The sequence below is a fragment of the Sorex araneus genome, chromosome 6 (assembly GCF_027595985.1).
Source record: "Sorex araneus isolate mSorAra2 chromosome 6, mSorAra2.pri, whole genome shotgun sequence".
NCBI classification, from domain to species: domain Eukaryota; kingdom Metazoa; phylum Chordata; class Mammalia; order Eulipotyphla; family Soricidae; genus Sorex; species Sorex araneus.
In genome coordinates this window covers 12,488,994-12,510,850 of record NC_073307.1, presented here as the reverse complement: position 1 = coordinate 12,510,850, position 21,857 = coordinate 12,488,994, and the positions used below count along the sequence as shown (strand labels likewise).

The following is a 21,857-nucleotide window of genomic DNA, read 5'->3' as shown; positions in this document are numbered from 1 at the left end:
ACAAAGTTCAAAACTCAAATTTTTTTTTTTGAGTTTTGAACAGCAAAATTAATTTTCATATTTATGTTTCCAAGGGCTGTGTTCTGATCCAGCCTTTTAAAAAAAAATACAAACTGATGCTGAGAGATACATTGCTTGATACATTGTAAATCAGAATCCAAAAGTATTTTGTCCCAGACCCCAAAAATCAAAGCCATAAACGAAGTATTTGTCTGGAGGAAGTGGAAGTGATGTGATTTCTTCCTGCAGCTTTTTCTGAAACAAACCCAAACACTGTTGTTTTAAAACGCCATTTCATCTTTCTTTCCGACGGCTGAAGAGTGGGTGTCTGGGGAGCCCACCCGCAGGGCGTTTCTGGGAGCCGTCGGGCCCGTTTGCTCCGCGGCTGTTTCATGGGTCTCCGTGTTCTGTCCTGCAGAGAAATGGTCAATGCATGGTTCGCTGAGAGAGTCCACACCATCCCCGTGTGCAAGGAGAGCGTCCGAGGCGTCCCGGAAGCCTGCCCCTGCACCCCGCAGCAGAGCCCCCGCGCCGACGGCAGCGCCCCGGGGACCCCGACCCGCAAAATCTCCGCCTCGGAGTTCGACCGTCCACTGCGGCCCATCGTGGTCAAGGACTCGGAGGGCGCCGTGAGCTTCCTGCCCGACGCGGAGAAGAGGGAACAGATGCCGCTCACCCCTCCCCGCTTCGACCACGACGAGGGGGACCAGTGCGCCCGGCTCCTGGAGTTGGTGAAGGATATTTCCAGTCACTTGGACGTCACCGCCTTGTGTCACAAAATCTTCCTGCACATCCACGGACTCATCTCCGCCGACCGCTACTCCCTGTTCCTGGTGTGCGAGGACAGCTCCAACGACAAGTTCCTCGTCAGCCGCCTCTTCGACGTGGCCGAGGGGACCACGCTGGAAGAAGCGTCCAACAACTGCATCCGCCTGGAATGGAACAAAGGCATCGTGGGGCACGTGGCCGCGCTGGGCGAGCCCCTGAACATCAAAGACGCCTATGAGGTGAGGAGGGAGACCCCCCAGGGCAAGGGCCAGGGACTGTGCGGGGCAGGGGTCCCAGACGCTGGGCTGGAATCGGGTGTCAGAGTTGGAACGGAGAGTGTGTGCTGGTGTTGTGCGTCTTCGTGTAAGCCTGAAAGGTGTGCATGAACCTTCATCCCCTTTAATTGTGATCGAGTCACAATTTTGGATTAGGATTGAGTCCGCAAGTTTGATTCTATGAGGAATCTTCTTGGTTTTCTTCTTTTCTGGATCATCATTTAACATGCTGCATTCCTTCATCATTTTATTTCATCGCTTTTTCACTCTGTAATTATTTCCATGCGCACTTGTGAGTATTTTATGGCTGATGGAGGATTGGGCTTCTGGAGCCTTCCAACCAAATTCACCTTTCATCATTCATTTTTTCCCCTTCTGTTTTATTTAATCAGCTATGGAAATCTTCAAAAGGTGGGTGACCTTGTTCTCAAATATTCTAGTGGAAAGATTTGACATTTCTTCCACTTTGTTGTAGTTTTGTAGTGGGCTTAACTCTGCGCTTACACAGTACACTGTGTGAGGTCCAGACACCCATTTGAAGTGATTCTTTAAACAGCGTCATCTTTGAGTGACACTTCGTGACTTTATGAAGTATTTTCTTGGACCTCGAGAGATGGCTTGTTTGTTCTATGTGTGTGTCACAGAGTGGTGCTAAGTGTCTCTGTGCCATAGTCCTGCCCCAAAGCTATGTGGGTTCAACTGAGCAGTTGACAGCAATGAACTCATCCCTTTTCCTAATGCCTGGCTCATAGTCAAGTCTTTATAACTGTCTATCAAGTTAACATTAGTGTGGGCAAGATATATGAAAATTAGGTCCTAGTAAATTCGAAGGAAATGATGTAGATCTAGGGAAGCAGGAGATGACATTTAGTTGGGGAGATGGAGAGGTGTTTTTTTTGTTTGTTTTCTTTGTGTGTTTTTACTTTTTGTTTAGTTTTGTTTTTGTCGTTTCAAGGAAGCAGGAGCCTGGCGGGACCCTGGGGAAATGATAAGATTTGAGTAGACTCAATCATAAGATCTAGAGGCAGATACCTTGAAACTATAATAGACGGTTACTTCAGCAAACAGTTTAGTGAAGTCTGTTTCCAATTTATTTGGGGGTCCCTGATTTGCAACATGTTAGACATGTCTGTTTATCTCCATAGGAACCGAAGAAGGGGCAGGTAAGTCAGACCACGTGGCCCGTGGCTGACTATGTAGGGGTCCTGGTTAGTGGGGACCTGGAGAAGGCCGAGCTGAGAAGTGATTGGGACTTGCGTGCCATACTGTAGAGTGGATGCACTTCAAGGCCACGAGGAAAGAAAGAAGATGAGGTTTGGGAGAAGGACAGATATGGATCAGATGGTACTTCAGAAAGATGAATTCTTTTCCTTTTTGGGGGGGCCTCAGTTGGGACTGTTCAGGTCTTACACCTGGTAGGGTTTGGGGGATTTTTAAGTGTTGTCTGGGCATCAGAGCAAGCCCTGCTACATACTAGACAACCTCTACGTCCCCTGCCACCTCTCCAAACCCAAACTGTCATTTGATGGCAGTTACAAAATGAATTAGAAGGAAAACTCCCACTAAACTGAGAGAAGTTAGAAGGTCATTTTCATGATATGAAAAAATGAGGACCTGGACCAGAGTTTCGGCCCTAGAGATCAGCAGGAGAGAGTGGCCAGCAGTGAAGAGGCAGAGTCCGGGGGACGTGGCAGTGGATTGGGGCCCCAGTGAGCAGAGAGCAGGACTCCCGTTTGGAAGCGGGGTGAATAACGGGAGCTGGTGCTGAGGACCGGGAGCGGCCCTGGGGAGAGGCGGGGTGGCTCGGGTGAAGCTTGAGATACTCTGAACCTTCTACCAGTGGTTTGCACAGCGTCGGTGCCGTGTGAGGCTCCGAGTGTGACTTGGGACACACGACTCTAAGGTGGAAACTGAGGCACAGCTGAAGCATTGCTGCAGGACTCCCTTCCCCGTCCTGGGTGACAGCTGGGTTTCTGCTTTTCAGTGACACCCTCGTCCCAACTCCCAGCAGGACCCTAACGTGCACCGTCCTTGCTGAGAAAGACCTGTAGGGTCTTGGGAGGGCTCCCCAGGCCTGAGAACGTGTCGCACCTGGTGCCTTGGTTTACCCTGTTTACCATCTTTCGCGTTTGAGTAGTAGACTTTTTTTCTGGGAAGTTATTAATGATTTAGAAGAAGCCGGTGACAGATTTGCAGCGTCTCTGAGCCTGGATGTTCCTCTCCTGGCTGCCGTGTGCCCTGGGGCCCTTTCATCTGTTTCTAATGGCCGCGCACAAGTGATTCGTGGGCCAGGAATTTCATTAGCAGTCGTGGGCGAGCCGAAGCGTGTAATTGGCGTTGGTAGTAGCAGGGGAAGTCAGCCGGCTAATGGGCGATTTGGGCCACAGCCCTGTCCCTAATTTCAGTCCCCCCAATACCATCTCACAGCCCTTCGAGAAGGTGGCCAGGAGGTGGGGACAGTGACCCGAATGAGGCGAGGCCTCCTCAGATGGGAGCCAAGACTGAAAAATAGACTCCTAGATTGCATCGTGGTTCGAAATGCTGAACTTGGGATTTTTTCACTTCTTCTGTTTTTTTTTTTTAATTGCTTGCAAATAATAAAAATTTTATTTTTTTGATGAATTTTGATGCTTTTATTGTATAATAAATTTAGCCACAATTTTACTTTTTAATACATTTGTCTTTTCACTCTCCTTTTTTTGGTGCAGAGAGTAGGAGTTAATGATGAGTATTTGTGGGGTTTGGGACCCTCTCATAACCTTTTTTTTTTTTTACAAAGCTGTTCATGATGGGATTTTAGTCATACAGTATTCTAACATCCATCCCTCCACCAGTGTATGTTTCCCGGCACCATTGTCCCCAAGTTCCCTTTCATCACCCCTTCTCCCCATCCCTCGCATGCCTCTATGGCGGGTGCTTTTCTTCTCTCTCTCTCTCTCTCTCTCTCTCTCTCTCTCTCTCTCTCTCTCTCTCTCTCTCTCTCTCTCTCTCTCTCTCTCTCTCTCTCTCTCTCTCTCTCTCCTCTTTTGGGCACTGTGGTTTACAATTGTGCCTAGGATGCTGATGGTGACCCATTCACATATTTGAAGTGTTAGACAAAAGCTCCAACTTAGGGGATTCTTAATTAGACGCTAGATCCCAGTAGAGGGTGGGTAACTGCTATCACTGTATTGTCATTCACTCGCGCACGCATCTCCTGCTGCATTGACCCGTCATTCTAGTGACTTCCTCGAGTGCCATGCAGCATTTCTTCAGAGTAATAAAGGTACTGTAGCAATAGAGCGTACGACAGCAATAAGGTGTTAACATACCATGACCACAGCATCTGCAACGCAGCGGGTGGTCTTTTCCTGGTGTGTGAAAACTAGGTATCATTCAGTATCTGGACTCAATCAAGATATTTTTTTTTTTTTTTTCTTTTTGGGTCACACCCAGCAATGCACAGGGGTTACTCCTGGCTTTTCACTCAGGAATCACTCCTGGCGGTGCTTGGGGGACCATATGGGATGCCGGGGATCGAACCCGGGTCGGCCGCGTGCAAGGCAAACGCCCTACCCGCTGTGCTATCGCTCCGGCCCCACAATCAAGATATTTTTGAGAAAGAAAACCAACAACGATGTTCATTGATGCAGAATATAAGAGCTGGATGACAGACACTGGGTTCCTAGGTCCCAGGGCCGACAGCTTCCATGATCTACGTGCTGTCAGCAGGCGGGAGAGCCAGGAAGGCTGTGGACATGTTCAGAGTTTTCTGGCTGGACAATTGTGGGGTTGCGGGTGTGAGAGTTGCCTGGACATGAGTCCAAATGCCTGAGGAACTGGACTCCCAAGAGCTCTGAGAGGAGGCGGGAGAAGATGCGGATCGCAGCTCCACAGAGATGTGACCCTGGCGCCTGGCCTCCACCTTCTAGTTCTGATCTGGCCTCTGCAGGTGGGGGACGCCCCTGGTTGGCGAAGCTCTTCTTTGCTGGCCTGTTTCGGTGCCAGTCTTTTTTGGAGATGTCCCTGAGACATGCCTGGGACAGGGTCCGAGCAGCTGCCTGTCCCCTTAACCAGGCAGGGTTGGCACATAAAATCTACCATCCACCTTAAGCATCCCGAGGAACTTCTGTTTTCTTGTGCTGTGGGAGTCTTAACAGCTCCCCAGGATTTCCTGTCACAGGATGTATATTGTCCAAATGCTCCACTTCTTTTTAAGTCACAGGGATGCAAACATGGGACTACGCTCTCTCGTGGGCCAGGTCATCCCATCTTCTCACCACGTGCAAAAGTTCCACGGGCTGGCCGCAGCCAGGCTCAAAGTTCAGTCCTTGGCATCATAAGCCAGTGGCCCTGGTGCTTATCCTGCCAAACGCAAATAATGCTGAGAATGACCCCCATATAAGTGAGAGAGAGGCGCGAGGGAGGGGGGCAAGAAGGAGGAGGCAAAGGGCTTCTTTCCGTTACCTCTACCTTTGAACTCTGACCTCTCACTTCCTGGATACTTAGGTCCTGGAGGGCAGGTGGTCACCATCCATGGGCAATCAGTCACCCTGGCCAAAATTCATCCAGTCACATTAGTAGATTGTGGCTTTCATATTCGAGTGTCTCACCCCTCCTCAGAATCTTTGAGAACCAACGGGAAGATCTAGATGGAATAGTGGTGTGAAATTTTAAAAAACACAAATTAAAATTGATAATACAGCAGACCTTTGAAGAGGAAGTGATGGAAACAAATATACCCCCCTTCTCCAAGAAACAATTCTTTTAAACTTTTTTAGTGGGTGTGGGGGTGCTTCTGACACAGCAGTGTTGGGGCCCAGGCTGCTGGGGGCTTCGTGTTAAGCATCCACTCCCACATCCACCGCCCCGCCTCTGGGCATTTGGGCGTTGTCTTAGGGATGGCACTCCCCGGGAGGAAACGAGGCTAGAATTTGGTGCATCTCCTGTGCGGTTTCCTTCTTGGGCTCATTGTCCATTATTTTTATATAGTTTCTAGTTCACGGAAAAGTCTCAAGGCCAATATAAGAAATGCCCAGGCAGTCCTTACCCACACGGGGTGGAGACGCCCTCGGAAATCGTGAGGGGGCAGCTGGACAGAGCAAAGCAGCCAGTCGCCTTTCAGACCTGTCCGTGTCTTGCCATCAGTCACAGTAGGCTTGGTGATGTCATCGTTCCTTAGAGTCTTTGGTATCTATATCAAACATTTTTCTTAAAAACAAGTTGTTAAAATATAACTGGTTTTGGTTTTGCTGGAAGTTGTGTGTGTGTGCGTGTGTGTGTGTGTGTGTGTGTGTGTGTGCGCGCGCTCAGGCTTACAGTACTTTGTTCAGGGGGATCTGTTTTAGTTCTGACATAGTTGGCAGGACTGGGACTGCCCCTGGAGTCTCGTGTGATTGCTGGCCACTTGCTGTCCCCCCTGGAGTACAGTCCTGGGGTGCAGTGCGAGGGTGCGTCCCCCAACGTTCCTCTAACCAGAACCCCGACTCTGCTGTCAGCCTTCAAAGGCGGATGCGCTGCTCTCGCCTGTCTAAGGTGTTCCTGCCTCTCGGCTGTGCGCCCAGCACACGCTGCCTCCTCAGGCACTAGCCTCACACCTCCCAGATGCCCGAGACGTCTTGGGCTCCTGGCTGTTCCCTCTGGAACTCTGCTCCCCTGGGGTGCACCCTACCTTCTCCCCAGCAGGAACGTGCCCGGGGAGGGAGCCCCAGTACTGCAGCCGTGCTCCCCTCCCCTGCAGGGCACCCCCGTCTGCTGTCGTGGGTTCGGGTATTGGGTCTCGTCTTCCTCCTGTTCTCTGCAGAAGCGCAGAGCTGGTGGCACCAGGGCCTTTCGTTTGTGAGTTATTCGACACTGTCCTGTTCGTGTAAACAGTGAAAGGAATAATCCCAGTAATAGTAGTGGTGCATATTTTTCCTTCGGTATTTCCTGGACCTAGAAGATTCTTCACTCTACTGACTTTGACCTAAGTAAAAGAAATTCCTTTGAAACGAAATTTTCTTTGGGTGAGTTTGAAGGGTGCATTGCTAGTAGTCCCCTCCCTCACAAAAAAATTTCTGTGGGACTGTGGTAGAAATTTCCATGACAAACTCTGTTGTTTTGAAGAGTTGGGCTTAATCCTCTTCATTAATTGGTATCATATTCGATATGCCAAATACAATAATAACAAGACTCACAATGGAGATGTTCCTGGTGCCTGCTCGAGTAAATCTATGAGCAACAGGATGACAGTGATACAGTGATTGTGATGGAAATAGTGATATAAAATAGTTGCTGAAGATGCAACTCTTGTTACCTTCGCTGAATGGATTTTCTTTTTTAAATTCATCAGCGTCACCGGTCTGTTTATTTTTATAATATTTTATTTATTTTTTGGCTTTTGGGGTCACACCTGGCAATGCTCAGGGGTTATTCCCAGCGGTGCTGGTGGGGTGGGCATGGGATGCAGGGGATTGAACCCGGGTCAGCTGTGTGCAGGGCCAACGCCCTACCTGGTACACATCAGTCTGGCCCACCACTAGCCTGCTTGTCTCATGTACTTAACAGTGCAGCGTTGCACACTGCGGTTTATAGGGAAGGAGCTCACAGGAGGAGTGTATATACCCTTCCTGGGCTGACACCCACCCTTTGGCCCACACCCGCCGGGCCTCAGAGTTTCCCACTGGTCTAAGTGATGAAGGTGCCGGCCAAGAGTGCCCTGACTTCCGGGGAAGCACCTGCTTGTCAGGAGAACTCATCCTGGGAGCCCCGAGGGTTGGAATTTCCCACTGGACCCCAGCTTCTGGGGAGGCCTGGGGGCCACGGGGCCGCCCGGCCTTTCACCACCTCTCCCTCCACCCTGCTCCTGCCTGTCTGTGCCAGAGTTGCTGGCCCAGTAGAGAATTGGTGACCTAGCGCACAGGCTCTCACACTCTCCTTCTTCGTTTCGTCACCTGGGGCACTGCTCAAGTTCCTAGCATCTTTGAACCCTCCCAGTGAGGTGGTTGAGAGCCAGGCCATGAGTGTTAGCTCAGAGCCATCAGGAGGGGCCCGAGGGGGTGACGGGACCCAAGCTTTAGGGCTTGTCATTCAGCTCCAGTGGGCCCAGTGCGTAGCCACTCTGAGCAGCTCGGGGCTGGTGAGCTCGGGGGCTCCTGGGTGCTGGGTTCGGGCCCCGGGGATGAAAGGTCCTGGGCTGGTGAGGCCTTCACAGCCCGAGCAGGGCGACTGCGGGACGACTCACCCCCGGGAAACGTTCACCCCGAGCTCTGCCTCGGGAACAATTTTGAGCGTGTTTGCAGAAAGAACACCACACACATGCAAAAGAAATGCAGTGGTGTTTATTTATAGTATAAAATATTTATACTGATTTCCCACTATTTTATAGCCTTTCTTTTGAAAGACCGCACTGCGTGCCAAGATGGGCCTCTCGGGGGAAATTTGGCCTCATTTCTGACCCCAATTGATGGAATCCGGTGTAATTATTTACTTCATTCACAGCTTTGGCTTTGCGTGACATTAGACTAATTAAAAAAACAAAAAATAGAAGTGACCTTTGAAGACGAGGATTTTCCAGGGTGTGACGCTTCCACGTCTCCAGGGGCAAGGCCAGAGGCAGGGCCCCGAGCACCGCGGGTGCTATTATTAGGGGGTGCAGCTTCCCAAGGCTGGGGCTGCTTTGGGGAGGGAGCAGCCCGCTCTCACGTGTTTTGTGTTCTGGTATGATTGTTGCCATGCTAATCTTAGCTCCCTGCGGGCCGTGTGGCATGCTCTCCCCTGCACTCCCCTTGCCCTCGAGAAAACTTAAGTAAGCACCGAGCATGCTTAATAACTGATCCGGTGAGTGACTGTCTTCTTTTAAGGAGGGCGCGGATGGCTGTGGGGACAGAGTGAGGGAAATTGCCCTCTGCTCCTGTTCCCCGCCGAGAAAAGGCCTCTTCTCGCATGTACAGCCTGACTTGCATCTTTCCACTCTGAAGATTCCTTTCTAGAACTCGATGTTTTTTTTTTTTTTCTGCGTCGGAGCAATAGTACAGTGGGGAGAGCCTTTGCCTTGCACGAGGCTGACCCAGGTTTGATCCCTGGCATCCCACATGGTCTCCTGAGCACTGCCAGGATTAAGTCCTGAGTGCAGAGCCAGCAGTAACCCCCCCTGAACATGGCCGGGTGTCTCTCTCTCTCTCTCTCTCTCTCTCTCTCTCTCTCTCTCTCTCTCTCTCTCTCTCTCTCTCTCTCTCACACACACACACACACACACACACACACACAGAGAAAACTCTGTGTTTTTTCAACCCTCAGAAGTGTTTTGTGTGATTCATGGGTTGGCATGATGCGTTTTGTGTTTTGCAAAGAGATTTCAAAAGATTAGGGAGTTACTCAATTTAGTTGAGGCCCCTCCTTTTCATAATTAATAGAGAGGAATAGGGAGAGAGGGAGCCAAAGAAAGAAGGAAGTATAGAAATTAAATTCTTAGAGCATCTCAGACCACCGCAAGGATAGCGGACAGAAGAAATCGGTAAGAGCACTAGACACAGGAAGGCAGCCCAGGCTGCACTGCTGCTTTGGACGGGGGGAATCTCTCCTAGGAAAAGTTTCCCAGCAAAGATGCGTTTCTTTTGGATGGATGGCACAGCTGAAGTGGCAGCGAAAGGGCAGCGGGCTGATTGTATTACCGGGTGGAGAGGTGCCCCTCTTCTCTGAATTTCAGGCCCCTAAATTGGCTAATGGTTTGAATTTCCTTTATTTCTGAACATTGGCGTGAGTTTCCTAAGTCCTGGCAGCTGGGATAAAACATCCTTAAAATTTGTCTCTGTCGAAGATGATTTTATTTACTGCCAAGGGTTGGTGCCTTTCACAGGAACATTGTCATCCACTGTAACAAGGTAAGGCGAAGGTTAGACTTCTAATCTTGTAAATCGGAACAATCAAATCTGCTTTTGAGCTGGACAGTCACAAAATCAAATTTCTTTCTCCCCATTAGGATCCGAGGTTCAATGCAGAAGTTGACCAAATCACAGGCTACAGGACTCAAAGTATTCTCTGCATGCCAATTAAGAACCACAGGGACGAGGTAAGCCCGAGTTTGATTTAATTCAAAGGTTCCTTGGAAACGTTTTTGTTCTTTCGTTCTCTGAAAACATTTATTTTACTTTGCACATTTGTGAAGTGATACTGCAGCTACAAGCGCTAGAGTGTTCTGCTTGGTTTTTTTTCATAGATTTCAGTTATAGTGTTGGGTCCTGATAATTTAGCTTGATAAAAAATACCTAAAGATATAGTCTTTTCTTAAAACCACCCCCAAGGACCATATTCTGTCTTGACATATTATGGTTGTGATCCATTTATTTTAAATTAAATTTTAAGTGTCTGAATATTTCCCATCTCGGAAATAGTTAACCCATTTGCAGTAATCACTGGTCATTTTTTCAAATTAAAAATAATGTTTTAGAAAAAATAGAAAATGTGGCAAACTCAAGTAGATTTCATTATGAAATGGAAAGAAGCAAATACTAAAAGTAAAAAAAACAAGTAAATGATGGACTGGGGAGATAGTACAGAGGTGAAGGCGCTTGCATTGCGCATAGCCAACTGTTCAAATTCTCATTGCTGCATAATTGTCCCCTGAGCACTGTTTTGGAGTATCACTCATGAGTGTAGAGCAAGGAATACAGCCTGAGTACCACCAGGTATGGCCCAACCTTCACCCAGCACCAATCCCCAAATTACAAACAAGCATATGAAAATGTGGTGGCTTATTTTCTCCCAACTTTGGATTCTAATACATTAAATTCCCTCTTTATTTTACGCTTATTTTTCAGAAATATTTGATCATTAAGAAGCTGAAGGTTTTGACTGAGTTTTCTCAACCTCACTTATTTGTTATAATCAAATAAGGGTGACTTTTATTAGATCAGAAATTAAATTAAATAATAATCTCAAATGAACAATGTTATGATACTGATATATTAATTGATTTTGAAGACCCTTGGTGATTCTAATATCTCTCAGGGTTAAAAATCACTATTATCCCACCAGCAGTGAAGGAGAGTCCCTTTCTCCCCACATCCACGCCAACACCGGTTGCTTTTGGTTTTTGGGATGTGGGCCAGTCTCTGTGGTGTGAGATGATATCTTATTGTTGTTTTGATCTGCATCTCCCTGATGATTAGTGATGTTGAACATTTTCTCATGTGCCTCTCAGCCATTCGGATTTCTTCTTTGGGAAAGTTTCTGTTCATTTCATCACCCCCATTTTTTGACTGGTTCAGCCCTTTTGGAAAACAATATGGATGATTCTCAAAAAGTTAGAAATTGAGCTTCCATTTGACCCAGCAGTACCACTCCTGGGAATATATCCTGGAGAAGCAAAAAGGTATAATAGAGATGACATCTGCATTTCTATGTTCATTGCCGCACTGTTTATAATAGCCACAATATGGAAAAAACCAGAGTGCCCAAATACAGATGACTGGTTAAAGAAACTCTGGTACATCTACACAATGGAATACTATGTGGCTGTCAGAAAACATGAAGTCATGAAATTTGCATATAAGTGGATCAACATGGAAAGTATCATGCTGAGTGAAATGAGTCAGAAAGAAAGAGACAGACATAGTTGCACTCATATGTGGAATATAAAGTAGCTGAGAGGTACAAGCTTACAATGATGCAATTTCTGGCAGATATTTCTCTGGACTTAGTTACTGAAATACTAAAATACAGAAATCCAAAACTTTGCAGCCGCTAGTGCAGCCACTCGACTTCACATCTCTTCATTCTCAGCAATGGAAAACAAATGATCAAATACTTCCTTTTCAGCAGGTCCGACTTTAGGGGGGAGAAACTCCAAACAATAATAGTGAGTTTTTTGTTGAAATATTGAATGTAATCAAAGTAAAGTGAAAGTAAAGTGAAATTTACCAGTTATATAGGTGGGGTGGGGGGCTGGGGAGGTGGGGGTGGGGGGAGGTATACTGTGATTCTTGGTGGTGGAATATGGGCACTGGTGAAGGGATGTTCGAGCATTGTATAACTGAGACTTAAACCTGAAAGCTTTGTAACTTTCCACATGATGATTCAATAAAAGAATAAATTAATTAAAAAATAAAGTGAAACTATGAAAACAAAAAAAAATCACTATTATCAGTGAAAATGAATGGAAAAGATCTATTTAGCGGTTCTTAACCTTGGCTGCATGTTATAGTTAGGAGAGTCTACAGAAATCCTAACAAAGAGCCTTTATCTTAAATTGGAATTGCTGGATTGAGAACCCAGGGACCTTGGAGATGAGAGAGTACTGTGGGTAGAGTACTTATCTTGCGTGCAGCCAACCCAGTTTCGATCCCCAGCACCCCCACTTGGCCCCCCAAAAATCTCCAGGAGTGATTCCTGTGTTAAGAAACAGGAATTACCCCTGAGCATCGCTGGGTATGGCCCCCAAAACAAAGCCAGAAAGAACCCAGGGACCTATGACCTTTCAGAGCTCACAGATGTCTTATGTGCTGCTCTCAGGCTGAGGAATACAGCTTAGATTACCCAAACCCCCGTTCCTGCTGCTTATTGATTAATATCCACGGTATAGCATCTTTCCTTTCATTCTTCATCAGGTCCTTCCTTCCCTGAGTCCCATAAAGTTTTCTCCCACCAGAATGTTTCTCATTCGTTTCATTGCCGGCACCTACACTGGAATTCAGATCTTGAAGAGATGCTACTCTTTTAAAAAAATAATAATACTCTTGTAGCTATAACACAGCGGGTAGGGCGTTTGCCTTGCACATGGCCAACCTGGGTTCGATTCCTCCATCCCTCTCAGAGAGCCTGGCAAGCTATCGACAGTATCTCACCCGCATTGCAGAGCCTGGCAAGCTCCCCGTGGCATATTCGATATGCCAAAAAACAGTAACAAGTCTCACAATGGAGACGTTACTGGTGCCCGCTCGAGCAAATCGACGAGCAACGGGATGACAGTGATACAGTGATACGCTTATAAAATTTTCAAATTGTCCCTTCCACCCTCCACACTGCCTGTGCCCTGGGAGTTTTCCTAGGACAGGACTTTGTCAGCCAGGGCTCCTAAAGCATTAGTATGTGAAGGGCCCTCAGGGAGCGTGTTCAGATGCGGATTCTGAGTGACGATGGTGCCCTGGTCATGCTGGTCACAATGAGGTTGAACAGGACAGTCAGTCTGTCTCTTTTAGCCTAAAGCGAGCAGTTTCAGTGGCCTGGAGCTGCCGCGTGGATTCAGAAGAGGGTGTTGACAACCACCGTTTCTAAAAATACCTGGAGCAGAACATGAGCATGAGTCTAAGTCATTAGTTCATTCATTCTGGCAGGAATAAATGCAATTGGAAAGACCAGTCAGCGGCTCATTTGGGTGGGGATGGCAGATCTAGGCAAATAAAAGCCTGGTCCATGCAATATTGGGGGCAGAGCCATTGGTGATTGGTTTGTCCTAAATGGCATTTGGCCGGCCGGTCTGTGTTTTATCTGGCAGCCCTGGTAACAACAGAAGGACTTGGATTCTGAGCCCTTTCATTGCTCAGCTTCCAGGGAGTAGGACGTGATTTAAAGCTCCGGTCCCCCAGAAAATCAGCCTCCTCCTGGGCAAGAGACTCCACTTTGTAGTATGCATCAGTGAGACCCTTCTTTCTTGATCGTGGGGATTTGAGTTAGCCGGGACCATCTAGGAAAACATCCCTACCAGATATGCGTGCTTCTCCTCATACCATACAGTGAAGAAGTTTTGTTGTTTTTTGTTTGTTTGTTCGTTTGTTTGGTTTTTGTTTTTTTGCTTTTTGGGTCACACCCAGAGATGCACAGGGGTTACTCCTGGCTCCGCTCTCAGCAATTACTCCTGGTGGTGCTTGGGGGACCATATGAGATGCTGGGAATAGAACCCGGCTCAGTCAGGTGCAAGGCAAACTCCCTACCTTCTGTGCTATTGCTCCAGCCCCAGTGAGGAAGATTTAAGTTAAAGCAAATACTCAAACTTCCCTCTGTATCTGCACCGTTAAAAAAAAAAAAAAAGAACAAAGCGCCAGTCACTTAAGTTCATAATTTGTGTCTGACAAGAGTGTGTCACGGAACCATCCCTACAGCTGAGATCGAGAAGCTTTCTGTTCCCTCAGACTCTGCCTTTTTTTAGTGAGCCTGACCCCTGTCTGGTTTCTGTCAGTGCTTAGCCTTTCCTAGACTGTTGCATAAACGGAATCCTACAGGCTGTATTCGCGTGTCTGGCTTCTTTCACGTAGCTGAGTGCTTGCGAGATTCAACCTCGTGTCAGGAGGGTGCCCCTTTTCATTGCCAAATGATTTATTTCCTGATATGAATAGACCACAGTTGGGTTGTCCTTTCATTATAAAGACATGTGAGTTACTTCCAGTTTTTGTCTTTTAGGATGAACATTGCGGTTGCTGTTTGCATATAGGGCTTTGGGTGGACCTCAAGGTTTTTCTGGGTCTATATAAAACAGGGGGTTGTGAGGTCATTGGGTAGACGTCTGCTTAATTTTGTAAGAAACTTCCAGACTCTTCTCCAAAGTGGCCATACACATTCTTTCCAGCCATATACGAGAGTTCCAGTTGCTTTACATCATTTAAATACACATATTAATGTCATTTAATTTTTTTTAGCCTTTTTAGTGCAGATGATTTAAATTTGCTTGCCTGACCCTCACACTCGGCCCCTCACAGAGCTGATTAAAGTGGTTCTGCTCCGCCACACACGTGGGGGTTTTTCCACTGTTCTCCCAGAAATTCCTGAGCCTCGCTCGGCTGCCTCACACCCCACATCTCATGCTGCTGCTGTGCCTCTCTGGTGGTGACTTGTTCTCTTCTGGGAAAGCTGGGGCTCGTCTTCTGCATTTCCCACGAAAGCTCACTCCCACAGTGCATTTTGCTCTCCCGGAGCATCGCAGGAGACCTGGCATCTACATCGAAGGGAGGGTTTCCAAAGCACAGTTTCTGGACCACCTACGGGACCCTCCGAGCTCTCCTCCCCCTCCCCTCTGCTCCTTCGCGTCCCACAGTCACATCCCACTTTGATTCCCTGTGAAAGTTACTTGAGAGGAAGAATGAGGTGAAATGTTCAGGAAACATGCACTCAGCATGACCCTTGTTGTACTAAGAGTCATTTGGCTGACGGAATGCCAAGGCTCCTTAAGAAGCCGCCTGCGACTTCCAGAATCTTCTTCTAATATCTAGGCAAGTGAGCAGAGCGCAGGGTAGTTGGAGGTTTTTTGTACACTCCCAAAAGTACTATTCTCATAAGAAGTTTTTGAAATGAAGTGGAGCATTAGAATCAAGCTTCGCAGGTTATTTGGAGAGTAATTATGAAGTTTGTATCCTGTGGTTCCACTTAGTTGATGGGTGACCAGGATGGAATGTGTTAATCCCATTGATCTCAGCTTCCTCATCTGAAAAATGGAATTATCAAGAGAACTGGCTTCTGAGGTTGTGGAGATGAAACACATTTGGGTATTTAAAAGGCTTAATTTAGTTCCTGGCACCCTGGCCATGAGCAGTGAACAGCAGCTGTTAATCTTTTTTGTTTTGTTTTGTTTCATTTTTAATGTAAATAACAATACATTATATAATCTATAAATATCAAGTGCAGTATTATAAAAAATTTACAACAAAGTTCAGTTTCTGGGGCTGGAGCAATAGCACAGCAAGTAGGGCGTTTGCCTTGTACGCTGCTGACCTGGGTTCAATTCCCAGCATCCCATATGGTCCCCCAAGCACCACCAGGAGTAATTCCTGAGTGCATGAGCCAGGAGTAACCCCTGTGCATCACTGGGTGTGACCCAAAAAGAAAAAAAAAAGTTCAATTTCTTTTCGATTTCTTCCATAACCCCCTTAACCCAATTTACCCACCCTTCTTCTCCCTTCTGTTTATAACTAATTTGGTCCTTAGTCTAAAAGTGATTGCTTTGTTCATTTGTCTTGTTTATGATGATAACTTCTAGGTATTATAATAAAATAATACCACATGATAATACCACACGATAATACCCGCTAGGCTCATCCATGATATGACAATTAAAAATGATACACACACACACACACACACATACACACTCCACAGTGGATTCCTATAGTGCGCTAATATATTAAAGTATGATTTAGCTGATCTACGTTGAATTCCAGTATTTACCTGTTCACACACAACACATTCTCTATGTAGCCATCTCATGGATGCTTAAGTTGTCTTCAGCTCTTGAGTATCTCACATAACTGCTGTAGTGAGCACGGAATTACAGAGCTCTGTGAATTGGTGTTTTCGATTCTCCCAGTGAATACCCTACGTGGGATAGATGATTTCTGTTTTTAATTAAAAAATTGCATATATAGGCATATATATTTATTAGTTTGGGAGCCACACCTGGCAATGCTTTGGGCTACTCTCAGCCCCATGTTAGGTTGCTTCCAGCAGTGCTCAGGGGGACCATGCAGTGTTGGGGATGGAGCCCGGGCCTCCTGCATGCAGAGCTTGTGTCTTCATTGGTGGAGGAATCTCCTTGCTGCCCTCTCTCCTGGCTGTGCCAGTTTCCTTCTCCCCGTGATGTGCGAGTGTTCCCTTCTTCCCAGTCTCTGATGTGTTTGTGCTTGGGTTCCGGACAGAGCGCTTCTCCCAGCTGCGAGCTGGTACCTGTGTGTGGTTTTCATTTGCCCTGGGCGCCTTTCTTGTGCCCGGTGGCCATCTGCGTGTCTCCATAGAGAAGTGACGTGCAGATCCTGGCAACTTTGAAAAGGAGACTTAGAACTAGGCGCTTTGAACACAGGCAGGGAACGAGATGATCGTACACAGGGGTCATCGGGGCCCGTGTGGCCAGCCGGTCAGATGGGAACTGGCCTAGAAATGAGATAAAGTGAATCTGGTTTCTTTGTTTTGTGTCAGTGCGACCAATACCAAGTAAATTTCCAAGGAATAATAAAGTGTGACTGTTGACTGTTAATTGATTATTTATAAAATATCCTGGTAGTCACCCTATTTCTTTTCTTTTTCCTTTTTTTTTTTTAGTGGGGAGGGGGAATGTGTGCATCACAGCAAGCTCTGTGCTTGGGGGTCGCTCTGGCAAGTGCTCAGGAGGGGACCATATGAAACTGGGGACTGAATCCAAATATTCCACATGCAAATATGCTATACTCAGTCCTAGGAGTGGAGCGTTCTCCCAAGTCCAGGTCACCCTTATTTCTTAAGGCATTGGAACCAGCTCTTAGAGCTGCATGAATGAACAGTGAAACATTAAATACTGAAATCTGATGGACTGGAGACATAGTCTAGCAGGGAGGGTGCTTGCCTTGCATGTGGCCACCTCGGGTTTGATCCCTGGCACCACAGATGGTCCCACCACAGATGGTCCCACCACAGATGGTCCCCTGACCCCACCAGGAGTTATTCCTGAGCACAGAGCCAGGAGTCCGCCCTGCGCATAGTTGGGTGTGGGCCGAAAACAAAAACAGACAAAACCCACTGAACTCTGAGCTCTGAAATTCCGGAAGATGTTTAAGATAAAGTGTATAATAATCTCACTTGCCTCTCTCTTTTTTTTTTTAATTGAAACAAGATATGTTGATTGAACAAAACCTACTTAGAAAACTGTGAGGGGAGAGAGAAAGAGGAAGTACGCGTTCCCGCGAGAATGCAGGCCTCTTCAGAGCGGAGAAAGCAGAGAACGGGCGAGCGAGACATGTGTTCAAGGGTTTCCAGAGCAAATCTTGCCTCTTCTTTTTGTGAAAAATTTCAACGAACATGAATTTTCAGCTCTTTGCATGAATGAGCTCATCTTGAATATAATAGAGCACAAATGACATCCGTCTCTTTTGAGGATCAGAGGCATTCCTCAAGTTCTAGGACAGAAAGTTTGGAGGGAAGAGAAGAACCACAGAGCAGACACTGTAATCTCTCCCCACTCCCTCCAGGAAGCTAAAACATTTCAATTTGAAAAGGTCTGAGCCATGGGATAGAAAGAAAAGTAAATGAAGACAAGAGAGAAAGTGCCTGGAGGGGGTGTGGGGGATGGGCCCTCTGGCTCCCTCGTCCAGTGACGTGAGACCAGGGGGTCCCCTGGGCAGATCCTGTTACTTGAAAAAGGAGACTGAGAACTAGCAGCTTTGAATACACACAGGGCAGGTCTGGGTTCACTTTGGAAATAAGGTTTATCCCGGGGCAGCTGCTGTCGTCACATATAGACCCCTTTGTCCTCAGAACCAGCAAGGGGAAAAGTTTTATTCGGACTCAGCAGAGGAGGAAACCGTGGCTCAGAGCCTCAGTGAGACTCAGAGCCGGGCGCTCGGATTCCAGGCTCCGAATGGGTCCGGTGGATTTTGTGGCCTTGTGCTCTGCTGGACTGCACCCTGCTCCTCCCTCCTCAGTGCTCCCCCACCCCCTGCCACAGACCTGGAAGCCTCCGGGGATGGGGGCACGGGGAGGTGGGGGGCGGGATGGTGGAGACCCGGTGTCCAGCCATGTTCTGGCGGCCTCCTGCAGACAGACCCCTGGGGGAAGGAGAAGCCAGGGAAGATGAATGAGGGGCAGAGTCACATGCCCCAATCGGGTCCTTCCCCTAACCAGGCGGGCATTGTAAAGGGACAAGAGAGTTGCAGACGCATACATGCAGCTCTTAGGTTAGTAACTCTTAGGTTGGTCGCTGCTGGTGCCAGAGAAGACCCAGGAGCGACAGAGTCTGTCTAGGAAGCAGAAAAAAAATCTGTAGCAAGTCTAGACATTTTCAAGGATGTTGTAAATTTTCATTCTCATTGTTGCATTTCTTTTCCAGCCTGGCCACCCCTAGCCCCATTTTTTTTTTAACCTTTTGTCACATGGTCACTTGCGTTTGTTATTTCTAGAACCAGGTGATCCTTTCATGTTCAGGAACATAATGCAGGGAAATTCCACGCTTCTCTGTGTTCAAGAGGCCTATTTTTGAAACCCCGCTGGTCCCGGAGCAGGGTTCATCTTACCACTGGGTGGAGATGAGTGATCCTTTTGATTTTTAGGGACTGCTTGTGAAAACAGTACAAGTTCTGGGCCAGAGCGCTGGTATAGGGGGTAAGCCATCGCTTTGCGTGTGGCTGACTCCAGTTCAAATCCCTGGCACCATGCATGCTCCCCTGAGCACTGCCAGGATTCCTGAGCACAGAGCCAGGGAGTGGCCCCCTAACAGTCTGCGTTAAAATGCTATAAGTTCTAGGGCCTGGAGCAGTAGTCCAGCTGATACGGTCCTTGCCTTACTCTGAGTGCCAGGGATTGAACCCGGGTTCATATAGTCCCCAAGGCACGGAGCCAAGAGTAAGTTCTAAACACTGCCAGGCGTGGCCTCAAAATAAAATAAACAGACAAATAAATGGCACAAGGCCCGGGAAGTTTTTATGTGTTGTTTCTTTGTTGGTGGTGTGGCTCTTTTTGGGGGGCGGGGGCATACCCAGCTGTGTTCGGGGACTACTCCTGGTTCTGTGCTCAGGAGTGATTCCCATCGCAGTGCTCGAAGACCCCCCTGACATGCTTCGTGATTGTGGACCGCAGACGTTTCTTATCTCAGAGTTCCAGAGCGGCGCAGCCAGCGAGGGGCTTCAGCCCTGCAGGAAGGGCTGCACGACTCTTCCTGGGCGCACCCCTCCCCCATCCCCCTGGGGCCTCAGTTTCTCCAAGGTCTCCCAGCAGCCCCACCCTCTCCTGGATCTTTCATTCTGTAGAAGCCAGGAGCTGAGTCCCGCCCAAGTGAGGACCAAGCAGACTCCCCTTCTCAGAGGATTCGGGCAGAGCTTTGAAGCCGCCAGAACTATGAAATACACTCTGCGTTTTTATTTCCTTTCCTTCAAAGCTGGCCAGGGGCTGGGGGAGGTGGCTCATTCATTAAAATAATATTTAATGATGTAATTTCTCAGTTTTTCATCTATTCAAAAAGAATGTGAACTACTAGAAGGTAGAACAGGGTTTCTGAACATGCCTTCTTTTTTGCTTTCTTTCTTTCCTATTTTTTTTTTTTAACAAAGCTGCTCATGGTTGGGTTTCAGTCATACAGTTCCACCCAGTTTCCCTCCTGCCGCTCTGCCCCCAGCCTGTCTCTATGGCAGGCACTTTCTCTCTCTCTCTCTCTCTCTCTCTCTCTCTCTCTCTCTCTCTCCCTCCCTCCCTCCCTCCCTCCCACCCTCCCTCCCTCTCTCTCCCTCCCTCCCTCCCTCTCTCTCTCCCTCTCTCCCTCCCTCCCTCCCTCCCTCCCTCCCTCTCTCCCTCTCTCCCTCTCTCTCTCTCTCTCTCTCTCTCTCTCTCTCTCTCTCTCTCTCTCTCTCTCTCTCTCTCCCCCTCTCTCCCTCTCCCCATTGCATTATGGTTTGCAAACAGATACTGAGGGGTATCATGTTTGTTCCTTTACCTATTTTCAGCACGCAGTTCTTATCCAGAGTGATCATTTCCAACTTGGTTCTTTTGGTTTTGCATCATCCCCAGTGGTGCTCAGGTTTTACTCCTGCCTCTGCCCTGAGATCACTCCCAGTAGGCCTTGGGGGGAACCCTGTGGAGAGCTGGGGATTGAACCCGGGTCAGCTGTGTGCAAGGCTAGCGCCTTACCCGCTGTACTATTTCTCAGGCCCATCTTCAAGACTTTTAAGTCCCTTCAGGTGATTCCAGTGTGCCATCCCATTTGAGAGCTTCTGACTTCGACTGGGTTATATAATTATAATAATAATAATAATAATAAAGAAAAATGGGAAAGAGGAAGGAGGAAGACAGAGAAAGAGGAAGAGGCCTGTTACCCTGGACTGTGGAAAATATCCAAGTCCCAGCCTCTGTGCCCGCAGATGGCACGGGCGGGTCCACCTGAGGTCACCGCTTGGTGCCTGGTGGGGCCAGGGAAAGCCCACAGGCCTGTCCTTCCTGCTGGGGCGCAGCCCACACTGCCCTCACGAGCAGAGCCGAAGGGTTTGCCTGTTGCCTCAGGGCGGTGCTGGGTTCAAGGGAACCAGGGGCCATCGGCTATGAGTCATCTACCTGGTCCAGCACTCATGGGCTGTTTCCCCTGTTTATTATCTTTCCCGGAGCCACATACTTGACACTTGACGGGTTTGGTAGTTAAACCACTGTCCCCAGGTATCCTGCAGGCAGAGATGTTGCCAAGGCCACTTTGGCCTCCGTCCAGAGGAGAAGCAGCCCCTGGCCAAGGTGGAGGGGAAATAAGAGAGTGGGTCTGTTCCGCTTCTGTTTGGGAGGTGGGGAATATGGCTTGGCTGGAGGAAATAAGGAGAAGGAAGATCCTGGAATCCTCTAGGGCTTTCGATAAGCTGCAGTCGGAGAGTTAAGCTGTTCATCCAAATGAGACCATAAGTCGATTATTTTACCAGTTTTTGCCTGTAAGAGCTCCTGGTTGCCTTCCCCACCCTATCACTAGCTCAGGGGAAAATAAAGGCACTTGAGAACTGTTTCCACCAGGAAATTCCCCTAGTTTCCCGGCTCCTACGTCTGAGCTGGCACAGCCGTTTCTCTTGTGCTTGTAGGGAGAAACCGGCTTTGTAGCGTCAGCCTATCATCTGACTAGTGTCTGCGGAATCACCCAAATTTCCCTCGCCAGTGACCACCTCTCTGCCTCCAGACAGGCTGGCCCCTCTATTCAGCCAGAAGCATGAAGCCCAGGCCAGAGACAGTCCAGCAGGGAAGGTGCTAGCCCTGACCTCTGCTGACTGGGGTTTGACACTGTGTTAGAGTCCCCCCAATCCCGAGCCCCGCCGGCAGTGACTGCTGAGCACAGAGCCAGGAGAAATCCCTGAATACCACTGGGGGTGGCCCTAAAACAAGCAAAAACAAAAGACCCCGGGACCACAAGTCTCTTGTGGGTCTGATCCTATCAGATCAAGAATAATC

At 48.1% G+C, this 21,857-nt stretch overlaps 1 protein-coding gene across 3 annotated transcripts in view; it reads left to right on the top strand.

The window, feature by feature from the left end:
• PDE5A (phosphodiesterase 5A) overlaps window positions 1–21,857 on the top strand; it is a 108,337-nt gene that overhangs the window by 22,902 nt on the left and 63,578 nt on the right. For all 3 annotated transcript variants that reach the window (XM_004612726.2, XM_055142545.1, XM_055142544.1), the window contains exons 2-3: window positions 419–1,007; window positions 9,982–10,071. In XM_004612726.2, coding sequence (XP_004612783.2) covers window positions 419–1,007; window positions 9,982–10,071 — 679 coding nt within the window. The remainder of the gene's footprint in view (window positions 1–418; window positions 1,008–9,981; window positions 10,072–21,857) is intronic.